The sequence below is a fragment of the Moschus berezovskii genome, chromosome 4, assembly GCF_049115385.1.
Source record: "Moschus berezovskii isolate FMDL1 chromosome 4, NW_MosBer_1.0, whole genome shotgun sequence".
Classification (NCBI taxonomy): domain Eukaryota; kingdom Metazoa; phylum Chordata; class Mammalia; order Artiodactyla; family Moschidae; genus Moschus; species Moschus berezovskii.
This window is the reverse complement of record NC_142463.1, coordinates 108,760,615-108,773,017: the sequence shown is the minus strand read 5'-3', so window position 1 is coordinate 108,773,017 and position 12,403 is coordinate 108,760,615. Positions and strand designations below refer to the sequence as shown.

Here is a 12,403-nt window from a genome sequence, read left to right as displayed (position 1 = left end):
GGCAGGCAGATTCTTAACCACTGAGTCACCAAGGAAGTCCCAGGAATCAGTGTTTTTAACAAGCTCTCCAGATGATTCTCATACCGAAATTTGGGAAGCACATGCTAGTCATTTTTAGACCAAAGCAGCTTAAGAAACGGAGAAGGCAATGGCAAGCCACTCCAGTACTCTTGCCTAGAAAATCCCATGGACGGAGGAGCCTGGTAGACTGCAGTCCGTGGGGTCGCTAAGGGTCAGACACGACTGAGTGACTTTACTTTCACTTTTCACTTTCACACATTGGAGAAGGAAATGGCAACCCACTCCAGTGTTCTTGCCTGGAGAATCCCAGGGAAGGGGGAGCCTGGTGGGCTTCCGTCTATGGGGTCACACAGAGTCGGACACGACTGAAGTGACTTAGCAGCAGCAGCTTAAGAAATGCTATTTGTGTCCCTGAGTTTCTGGCACTCGGTATTTTCATATTGATAGGTCAGAAACATCTGCACGGCTCTTAAATATTTTGATAAATTGTGTATCTATACTGTATCATTAAAGATAAATTTAAGATGATTGGTATACCATATTTTATATAATTGAAGATGCCATCTATTGTAACTATTTTTAATGTACTACTAAGAACAACATTGCCAACTAAACTGCTTTTCTTCACTTAGAATTTTTAGTTTATACCTATTGAAGGGCTCTTTTTGACTTAGATGGTTATTTTTATTATGTATCACTCTCAAGCCTAATAAAAAGGAAATAAAATTAACTGGTTAAAATATTCCTAAGATAAATTTAACATTTTTGCCTCATCTGAATCACTTTTTGATTGGGAATCATCAATGTCTGTTTATCCCCACAACATCTTCCTTTGTACCTTTGAAACTGTTAGTGATGTTGCATTTCTTAAAAGAATCAATTAAACCAAAACCACCTACAAGGTATTAGTATTGGACTCATTAGTTGCCTTTACAATTCATAAAGCTGACCTGTTTGTCTCCAGCTTTGAAAAACTTTCTAGCACATCTGAGTCACCACCTTCCCACCCTGTGTCCTTAACTGTTTGGTTCCAAGGGAAGAGTACTCCACCATTGTTCACCATGATTTCTTCCAGCTACTAATACCCATTCGGCAAGTTTGATGTTGGCCCTTTTATAGTTCTCATGAATGCAGTAAATGATAACTATGCTATGACTGCTGGTGGTTGACAGTTCTAAGATGTCATCAGTCATAAGATAAAATCCTAATTTCAGAGATGTTGAACTGTCAAAAAAATCAGTATCTTAGAGTCAATGAAACATGAGATTTCAAAGATGAGAATCATGAGGACCATGTCATGTAGGGCAGCTACAGTGGATAGAGAAGTATACGAAGATGAGAAAAGAAGTGTTGCTTTGGACACATATGCTATTTTTAATTTTTCAAATTGTATTTATTTTTGGTTGCACTGGGTCTTTGTTGCTGTGGGTGGGTTTTTTCTAGTTGTGGCAAGAGGGGGCTACTCTTCACTGTGGTGCGCAGGCTTCTCATTGCTATAACTTTTCTTGTTGCAGACCATAGGCTCTAGGTGCATGGGCTTAGTAGTTGGGGCTCACAAGTTCTAGAGCACAGGCTCAGTAGTTGTGGCTCACAGGTTTAGTTGCTCCTCCACATATGGAATATTCTTGAACCAGAGATCGAACCCCTGTCCCCTGCAGCAGGCAGATTCTTATCTGTACCATCAGGAAAGTCATGTAATTACTCTTAACTACATGAATTCATTCTGATGTTGAAAGAGCCATTCACACAGCTGCTTGGAGAAATGTCAAATCTGGCTCTCAGCTTAGTTTAATCTGACTTGTGAATATTCCAAAGTTATCTTTCAAATCAGCTTTCACAGTTTTGCTATTAAAACAATTGTGTACATAGATGATAGAGATTCCCAATAATGAATGGCAGTCTTAGTGTCCTACAAGATGCATTCTTATCTTAATGGGAACTGGCAGTCTGAAATGGAAAGAGACATTTTGAAAGGGGAGAGCATGCCTTAAGAGAAACTCTTCATTTGTTTGACAAATATTGAATTACCTACTAACTATAAGGTATCTGTAAAATTTAAAAGATTTAAGCACTCCATTGGTGTTTAGGTGCTTGGGATTTTGTTTATGATGTTTTTGGTGACAGTCTAGTAGAGAAAATGAGTGGCTATCAATACTTTGGCCACCTCATGAGACGAGTTGACTCACTGGAAAAGACTCTGATGCTGGGAAAGGTTGGGGGCGGGAGGAGAAGGGGACGACGGAGAATGAGATGGCTGGATGGCATCACCGACTCTGTGGACATGAGTTTGAGTGTACTCCGGGAGTTGGTGATGGACAGGGAGGCCTGGCGTGCTGTGATTCATGGGGTCGCGGAGAGTCGGACACGACTGAGCGACTGAACTGAACTGAACTGATGACAGAGATTAGCCGCTGGCTACTAGGGGATTCCCTAGTAGCTCAAACGGTAAAGAATCTGCCTACAATGTGGGAAACCTGGATTCAATCCCTGGATCGGGAAGATCCCTGAAGAAGGGCATGGCAACCCACTCCAGTATTCTTGCCTGGAGAATTCCATAGACAGAGGAGCCTGCTGGGCTACATGGGGTCGAAAAGGGTTGGACACGACCGAGTGACTTTCCATACTACTCTACTATGACAGAGATGGATAATGGTGAGAGACGAGGTGGGTATATTCTATTTGGTAAGAGTGTTAGATTTATTTTGATTTTTTGTATTGTTCTGACTAGATGTTACCTCCCTTTGATAAAACATTTAAAGAATATGAAAGGTTATATGTGAAAGTAGTGAAAGTGTTAGTCGTTCAATCATGTCCTACACTTTGTGACCCCTTGGACTGTAGCCCGTCAAGCTCTTCTGTCCATGGAATTCTCCAGGCAAGAATACTGGAGTGGGCAGCCATTCCCTTCTCAAGGGGATCTTTCTGTCCCAGGGATCAAACCAGGGATAATCTCCTGCATTACTGGCAGATTCTTTATTGTCTGAGCCACTAGGGAAACCCCAAAAGATTATATAATGAAAAGTAAATCTCTAATCTTTCTCCAAGAGACAACCACTTTTCTGTATCATTCCAGATGAATATATGAAAATGCCTTTTTGTCGTGGGATATCTAGATTTTCAACCTTAGGTACAGTACAGATAGAGGAGTTTGGAGATGAAGGTATAAATTTTAGGTATAAAAGTTCACATGAAGGATGAAGAAAGGGTTTAGACAGCTGAATGATTTTAGTGGAGAGAATAGAATGGGATGATCAGTACATTTTTCACTGTTCTCAGCATGTGGTTATTGTGGGAAGCAGGGGCTGCTCTTTGTTGTAGTGAAAGAGTTTCTCACTGTGATGGCTTCTCTTGTTGCAGAGCAGGGACTTTAGGCACACGGACTTCAGTAGTTGTAGTCTGTGGTCTTAGCTGCTTCTTGGCATGTGGAATCTCCCTGGACCAGGGATCACCCCTGTCACCTGCATTGGCCAGCAGATTCTTACCTCCTGTACCACCAGGGAAGTCCCAAAATATTTTTTGGTTGCATTGGGTCTTCATTGCTGCTCACAGCCTTTCTCTAGTTGTAGGGAGCTGGAGCTGCTCTTCGTTGCGGTACATGGGCTTTTCATCGCAGTGACTTGTCTTGTGGAGCACAGGCTCTACGTGAGTGGGTTTCAGTAGTTGTGTCACGCAGACTTACTTTCTCTGTGGCATGTGGAATCTTCCTGGACCAGGGATTGAAACCGTGTCCCCTGTGTTGGCAGGCAGATTCCTATTCACTGAAAATAAGTCTGCTTTCTTTATTGTTTCAATTTGTGTTTCTGAAGTTAATCATGACTATATTGGACTTCTCTGGTGGCTCAGATGGTACAGAATCTGCCTGCAATGCAGGAGAACTGTGTTTGATTCCTGGGTCAGGAAGGGAATGGCAACCCACTCCAGTATTCTTGCCTGGAGAATTCAATGGACAGAAGAGCCTGGCAGGCTGCAGTCTACAGCGTCGCAAAGAGTTGGGCACAACTGAGCAACGAACATATTGAGTGGAACTCTAGTTGGGTCTAATATGTGATTCTCAGGCTTTTTAATCTCATGGTCCAGAAAAAAAAAATTGAAAGAAATGAACTGAGAGAGAAATTTATTGGCAGACAGAAATGGCATATGGTTGCCACCCTCTTACTTTCCTAAATAAACACATTTTAAAAAATATACTCTTATAATTTCATAAAAGGAAGAGCATTCTAACACTTCAAAAGTAATATTGAACATATATTCCTTTAAAGTGAATATATTTAATTTTATTACTGTTTTAAAATTCTCAGTTTTTGATGGGTAAATGAAAACATTATTATAGATCAGTGTCTGGGAATCACTGCTCTAGTGTCTCTTCTTGTAAACTGATGCTCTTGTATTTTGTTGCTATGCTGTTTTCTTCCACAGGTTGAAAGGAACTGTTATGCCTTTGTTTTTCTTAATATTTAGAATAAGCTCCTCGGTATGTGAAACATTTAATAGATTCATGACCTGTTGAATTAAATTCTCAGTTTTTGGGTTCGTTGTAGTGACTGACCACGAACTGCGATGTGATGTTAAGGTTGATGTGATAAACAGCATTGAAATTATATCTCGAACACGGGAACTCTACGTAGATGATTCCCCACTGGAACTGATGGTGAGGGCATTGGATGCTGAAGGTAAAGAATGTCAGAGGATTCAACAAAGTTACCTAAAATGAACACTTTTGTGTTTAGTAGTTGGAAACAGAAATTTGAGAGATAAAAGTAGGTTGGAAATAATGTTTATTTTCTCATATGAAGTTCACGTGCAAGAAGAATTAACAATTCTGAGTGTGGTTTGATGTATTAACAACAGACTTTCGTTTAAATTTCCTAGTTCAGAATCCAAATTCTGCTAGTGAGCTTCTGCTAATGGTCCCAACAATTAAGAACATTTTTGGAGGAAAAAAAAGAACATTTTGGAATTTATTATTAGCTTTGTTTTGCTCAGTCTACTTTCTATAGGCCAAGAGAATTAAATGTAAACCTGTGAAAAGTTTATAATTTTACCTTTCTTAAGACTGGTTTTACATTGTTTTTCATATACTACACTAATGTAATATGTAAAAAAAAACATTTTAATACATTGCTTCTTTCTTTGTAAACTAGTGAAGACCAATTTTTAAAATATGAGAAATGAACATAATAGTAATATTCAAATCTAGTTTTTATAAAAATTTTTATTAGACCAGGATTTAGGGATGCCTGTCAACCCTGAGATAGATTATAAGGTGGCCTTTTTATGTTGAAAGGAACAGAAATAGTGCCATAATTTTGTCAACCAGCAGTTAACCAGCTTGAGTCATTTTCACTTTCAGAAAGCTTATACAGCAACTGTACTTACTCTGTGTAGAGGTCTTCCTGGTAGATATGTTTTAATTCATTAAGGATAGTGCATCTATTTGTTAATGAAAGAGGCTTAAAAATAATTTTCTAGTTAAATTTCCCTTGCTTATTAAAGATTCCTGAATATTTTTGAATATGTGATTCTATCTTGTCTGCTTTTGCCTTGCTTTACAGGAAATACTTTTAGTAGTTTGGCAGGGATGGTGTTTGAGTGGAGCATTGCCTGGGATAATGAATCAGCAATGGAAGAACTGTCTAGCAAAATTAGGTAACCTTGAAACCAAACCTAACTATCTGACTTTGAAGGAGACTTCTGCCTTTAGGTAGCACACTGAATAGCAATCCTTTGTGTGGGTTTTAATCATTTTTCTATCTGGAACTATTTGGAACAAATAAATTTATCAGGGGGAAATATGTCATGTCTGTAAGTACCTTGATGATGGTTTAGTTTGAGTCACTGCAGAGGAGTTCATGAAATCAGAACTATGCAATTATTTGTCATATCTTCTGATGCTTTTGTTGTTCAAGCTATCAACACTCACTGAAATACAGTAAGTGGATAATAGTATGAAATTTTCTCTTCAGTACCAAGCAATAGCTCTCAGACAGTCCGGGTTTTAGTCCTACAACAGTTTTAGCCAGAAGCATATTAAGTACTTTTCTTCTATCTAGTCATTGTGGAAATTTTAAACTTTTGACACTATACAGACATTGAAGAGACTATATTTAAAGTCTCTCAGAGCCTTTTGGAAGAAGAATAATTTACTGGAAACAAAGTTTATCTCTTTAGGATTTTGAGATACTCTGAAGCAGAATATTCTCCCCCTGCATATATAGCTGAGATGGAAAAAGAAGAGAAACAGGGAGATACGATTTTGGTGTCTGGCATTAAAACTGGTGCTGCTATCGTAAAAGTTCGAATTTCTGAACCATTCTATAAGGTAAAAATTTAGTGCTATAGACATTAAAGTCTTGCCTATGGAATAGTTTCTTACGTTTATCTATAATAGAAGCACTCTAACCTGATTGATTTAGGCCAATTGAAAAAATTATTTGAAACAGATAAACGTTTTTTGAAAACCTGCCTTCCTTAAACATGTTATTACCAAGTACAATTACAAATGTTACTGGCATTGTCTCTTAAAACATATAACTGCATTTTATTCACTAATCCTTTGATGTAGGTCTGAGACTTTTCTTTGTCTACGAATTCACTGGTTGAAAATATACGTACTCATTCTTGCATAAATTAGTTTCTAGTTTCTTTTTCATTTTTCATTTTATTTTATGGTTGAGTGAAAAATTACACATGTGTGAAGCAATTTGAGTGCAGAATTCTAATATATTTTTCAAGGATTTCCCCCTAGTCTTTTACATTTTTCACCTGCACCTAATTTGATAGCAGTGCATCAAGTTATCCTTTAATTTCTTTTTTATTTAATTTTTTCTTAATTAAAAAAAATTTTAAATTTATCCTTAGCTTGCCTTTAACTATTTTTTTTAATTAATTAAAAAAATTAATTTATTTGTGTGGTAGTTTGTACATTCTTTAGCATTGCCTCTCTTTGGTATTGGAAGGAAAGCTGACTTTTCCCGTCCTGTGGCCACTGCTGAGTTTTCCAAATTTGCTGGCATATTGAGTGCAGCACTTTCACAGCATCATGATGTTTTAGGCTTTGAATTAGCTCAGCTGGAATTCTATCACCTCCACTAGCTTTGTTTGTAGTGATGTTTCCTAAGGTCCACTTGACTTCGTATTCCAGAATGTCTGACTCTAGGTGAGTGATCACACCATCGTGGTTATCTGGGTCGTGAAGATCTGTTTTGTAAAATTCTTCTGTATATTCTTTCACCTCTTCTTAATATCTTCTGCTTCTGTTAAGTCCATACCGTTTCTGTCCTTTATTGTGCCCATCTTTGCATGAAATGTTCCCTTGGTATCTCTAATTTTCTTGAAGAGATCTCTAGTCTTTCTATTGTTTTCCTCTATTTCTTCGCATTGTTCACTTAGGAAGGCTTTCTTATCTCCCCGTGCTGTTCTTTGGAACTCTGCATCAGATGGATATATCTTTCCTTTTCTCCTTTACCTTTTGTTTCTCTTCTTTTCTCAGCTATTTGTAAGGCCTCGTCAGACAACCATTTTGGCTTTTTGCGTTTCTTTTCCTTGGGGATGGTTTTGATCACTGCCTCCAGTACAATGTCACAAACCTCCGTCCATAGTTACTCAGGCACTCTGTCTATCAGATCTAATCCCTTGACTCTATTTGTCACTTCCACTGTGTAATTGTAAGGGATTTGATTTAGGTCATACCTGAATGCCCTAGTGGTTTTCCCTACTTTCTCCAATTCAAGGCTGAATTTGGCAGTAAGGAGTTCATGGTCTGAGCCACAGTCAGATCATTATGTTTTGGCTGCACTGGGGCTTTCTCTAGTTGCGGTGAGTGGGAGCTACTCTCTAGTTGAGGTGCACAGGCTTCTCGTGGTGGCTTCTCTTGTTGCAGAGCACAAGCTCTAGGGCATGGGTTCAGTAGTTGTGAGGCACAAGCTTAGTTGCTCTGCAGCACGTGGGATCTTCCTCGACCACAGATTGAACCTGTGTCCCCTGCACTGTCATGTAGACTCTTAACCATTGGACTACCAGGGAGATCCTGACTATAACTTCTTTTCAAAACATTTAAATTTTTTATAAGAAAACAACTCTTCATATAATGCTTTTTAAAAATTAATTATTATTAAAGTTTGGAAAAACAAATGTCTTTTGGCAAGCATTTAATTCAAGTGGCAGGAACATGTATGTGGACATCCTAGAGAGCAGCGTATTAACCTTGTATTGGGTAAGCCTTCACAAGAATTGATATGTTCAACAAGGGATACAGAGTAACTTAATCTGGAAAGTCAGTTCACTGGAGGTTGGTTAAAAGAATTTCAGTGGAATACAGTTCAGTTCTGTTCAGTCACTCAGTCGTGTCCGACTCTTTGTGACCCCATGAATCACAGCACGCCAGGCCATCACCGACTCCCGGAGTTCACCCAAACTCATGTCCATCGAGTTGGTAATGCCATCCAGCTATCTCATTCTCCCCTTCTTCTGCCCCCAGTCCCTCCCAGTGTCAGGGTCTTTTCCAGTGAGTTAGCTCTTCGCATGAGTTACAGGTCTTACTTTTTCCCATTTTATCACACTTGCCTTTTTATTTACCTATGCTTCTCCTTTAGAAAGCTTGTCGTTTTCTATTCTTTGTTTGAGTGACTTAGTTAATAAGTGACTTAGAAAGCTGACACTGTGTTACTATCCATGATCACTTTTTAAGGCTAACTGAAATTGTGATCTGTGCTTAGGAAAGCATTTTTTTAATCTTGGGAAAATATTTTAGAAGAAACTTATAAAACTTAAAAAGTAAACTTTAATAAGGAGGACAACCTTTAGGATTTTGCCTTTGGAAACTTTCTCTTTTGTTTTTTTTTCCTTCTTTTAGAAAGTGGCAGCAGCATTGATACGTCTGCTTGTTTTGGAGAATATATTTCTTATACCATCCCAAGATATTTATCTCTTAGTAGGTGCATATATTAAATACCGAGTTGCAAAAATGGTTCAGGGAAGAATGACAGGTAAGTTGATTTAGCTTTTCCTAAGACTGCTGCTAAGTCACTTCAGTCGTGTCTGACTCTGTGTGACCCCATAGACGGAAGCCCACCAGGGTCCCCCGTCCCCGGGATTCTCCAGGCAAGAACACTGGAGTGGGTTGCCATTTCCTTCTCCAATGTGTGAAAGTGAAAAGTGAAAGTGAAGTCTCTCAGTCATGTCTGACTCATAGCGACCCCGTGGACTGCAGCCTACCAGGCTCCTCCATCCATGGGATTTTCTAGGCAAGAGTACTGGAGTGGCTTGCCATTGCCTTCTCCGTTCCTAAGACTAACATTTCCCAAATCTTTTCTGCTGACAAGAGAAGCAGCTTCACATTATATATGCAAAGTACTTCTTTCTGTTCTTTCTGTCTTAGATTTTTGTGATAAAGTACAGTTGACCCTCAAACAACACAGGTCTGAATTGTGCAGGTCCATTTATATGCAGATTAAAAAAAAATAAACACTACAGTACTACACAATGTTTGGTTGGCTGAAAGCGTGCATGCGGAACTGGTATCATAGAGGGTTGACTAATACGTGGATTTTCAACTGCATGGGGAGGTCGATGAGGGGTGTCAGTGCCTCTAATCCCCGCACTGTTCAAAGATCAACTGTATTCTTTAATTGCTGTACTTGAGCTGATACTGGACTGAGGTAGTCCACATATCTTAAACAGGCTAATGCTATGGTTCAACTACTACTTAGCTTCAGTGACCATAAGCATCTGAATTGTCTATTAAAACAACAACCAGAACTAACTTAGGACAAGTGAAGAAATTTTACCAGAAGGGATTTGAATGATCTTTGCAAAAAAGTTGTTTATTGAGAAACTCTGTTATCTGAAAAATTTAATACCCTGTTGATCCCAAAAGTCCCACTCAATTTATAAAGCGTACATTTGCTCCATTAACATTAGTCCTTTATTTACTTGCCTACTGGAGATCCCTCCTTATATTCTCAGTTTACTGAGTTTTAAGAATACAAGCAACAATAAACTCATATAGTAGTCCCCCTCAATTTCTATATATGTAGAAATTCATTATAGTTGGGAGGAAATAAAGAGAAATTAAAAGCAGATTTTGCTCTTACTTTGACCTGCTGCTTCTTATAGTCCAACAACATACTATTGTCTATTGCTTTCATTATGGTTATGTATCTTTCATGTCTTACAGAGGTGAAATTTCCCCTGGAACATTATACACTAGAATTGCAAGACCACAGAGTTTCATGTAATATTTCTGTTTCTGGGAAGGTGGCTTTACTGGATGAGAAAACAGCCATGGTGACTGCTGTCCAGTTGGGCCACACTAACCTTATCTTCGTCCACAAAAGTATCCTTTTGTTCAAGTTTTCACTGCCAATCTTTATTTCCTTGAGCATGCTAGACATGTTCCTTGGTAAAATAACTGGCTAAGCATGATTATAACACTACTACATTTATTTTCTATAGGTTCTATCTTTTAAAAAGCACTATAAATTATTATTGTCATAATTTCTAACAAAGGATAGGTACAGAAGAGTAGTTGGAATTTGGAGTCTGTTGACTTCAGAACTTATGTGCAACATAATATAAATTGTAAATGGGCAGGGTCCCTTTGTGGCCCAGTACTAAAGAATCTGCCTGCGAATGTAGAAGACACAGTTCAATACCTGATCTGGGAAGATCCCACATGCAGCTGAGCAACTAGGTCTGTGCACCACAGCTATTGAACCTATGCACTAGAACCTGGGAGCTACAACTGCTGAAGGCCACACACCCTAGAGCCTGTGCACCGCAACTAGAGAAAAGCCCATGCTGCAGCAAAGGCCCAGCACAGCCAAATATAAATAAATAAATAAGGTTACATTAAAAAATTATAAATAGGAGACTGGGGAAAACTTTGGAGGAACTTATATAAATGTTATTTAATTTGTTCTTGTTTTTACATGAATAATTGAGAAAAGATGATATTGTCTGCAGTGGCTACTTAATATTTGTTAAATTGAGGCAAGAGTAGTTTTTTAATTAATTTATTTTAATTGGAGGATAATTACTTTACAATATTGTGGTGTTTTTTGCCATACATCAACATGAATTACCCCCGGGTGTGCATGTGTCTCCCCATCCTGAATCTCCTTCCCACCTCCCTCCCCACCACATCCCTCTGGGTTGTCCCAGAGCACTGGCTTTGAGTGCCCTGCTTCATGCATCAAAGTTGCACAGATCATCTATTTTACATATGGTAATATACATGTTTCAATGCTATTCTCTCAAATCATCCCACCCTTGCCTTCTCCCACAGAGTCCAAAAGTCTGTTCCTTATATCTATGTCTAAGAATAATTTTTAAAAATTCACTAAACCTGTCTGTAAGGATTGAACTTAGAGCTCTAATATAGTCAATGAAAACATAGCAGTATAAAAATTAAAATTCTCAGAAAATTGAAATTTGCAGAGAATTCATAAAATTCTCAGCATTGATTTTGAAATATTTCCTATTTTTGAATCTCAAATATTTAAATTAATTTGTTTAATTTATGCAGCAAATACCTATTATGTTTCTCCTATATGCTCAACATTGCTCTAAGTGCTGAGGATACAGGCTTTTTTTTTTTTACTCAGGGTAGTTAGGGAAATCCTCTCTGATAAGGCTTCATTTGAGCAATGAACCATACAGATAATCTGGGTGAAGGCTCTCCAGAAAGAGGAAACAGCAGTTTCAAAGGTTCTGAGGCAGAAGCATGTTTGGCATGTTTACAGAAGAGCAAGGAGGACACTGAGGCTGAGTGTAGAGAATCAGGGGAAAGTAGCAGAAGAGGTAATAGAGTAGGAGAGGGAGTAACTTTGTAGGGCTTTGTAGGCTTACTCTGAGTAAGAACCTATCAGTCTTAAAGGGTATAGTATTTCTTGTAGAATAGTATTTGTTAATTAGCTGTTATATTATTTGTCTAAAACATTCAGGAGGGGTTTTGGTTCAGAGTTGTTTGTTCTCTAGTCATTTCAGGGTGCCTAGGACATTTGTGAATAAATACAATAGTAACTACAAAGTAAACTAAGATATATGATATTTATTGAGTTCCAGCTGTGGGTCAGGCACTTACCTGAATTGCCTTCCCCAGGCATACTTATGATTTTTTTCATATTATCAGTTCATATTATTCTTTATTCCAAAGTATAAAATATTAAAATATATTTACCTCTTGATATGGAAGGTGACAATTTATAATTTATTCCAGTGCCTGCCCTAGGGTGTCTGGTGGTACTCATAGAGATGGGTGATATAAAAGAAGGAGCATGTTTAAGGGAAAAGAAAACTAGTTTAGTTTTTCACGTGTCAATCTGAAGTATCTGTGGGGTAGACATCCAACCAGAAATTTTTATTATGCATCTGGAGGAGAAAG

The 12,403-nt window shown here is 38.2% G+C and overlaps 1 protein-coding gene across 1 annotated transcript in view; it reads left to right on the top strand.

Annotated features, from left to right (window-relative positions):
- NUP210L (nucleoporin 210 like) overlaps positions 1–12,403 on the top strand; it is a 106,410-nt gene that overhangs the window by 4,064 nt on the left and 89,943 nt on the right. The window contains exons 3-7 of the mRNA XM_055403997.2: positions 4,560–4,691; positions 5,574–5,667; positions 6,190–6,340; positions 8,873–9,005; positions 10,196–10,354. Of these exons, the coding sequence (XP_055259972.2) occupies positions 4,560–4,691; positions 5,574–5,667; positions 6,190–6,340; positions 8,873–9,005; positions 10,196–10,354 (669 nt within the window). The remainder of the gene's footprint in view (positions 1–4,559; positions 4,692–5,573; positions 5,668–6,189; positions 6,341–8,872; positions 9,006–10,195; positions 10,355–12,403) is intronic.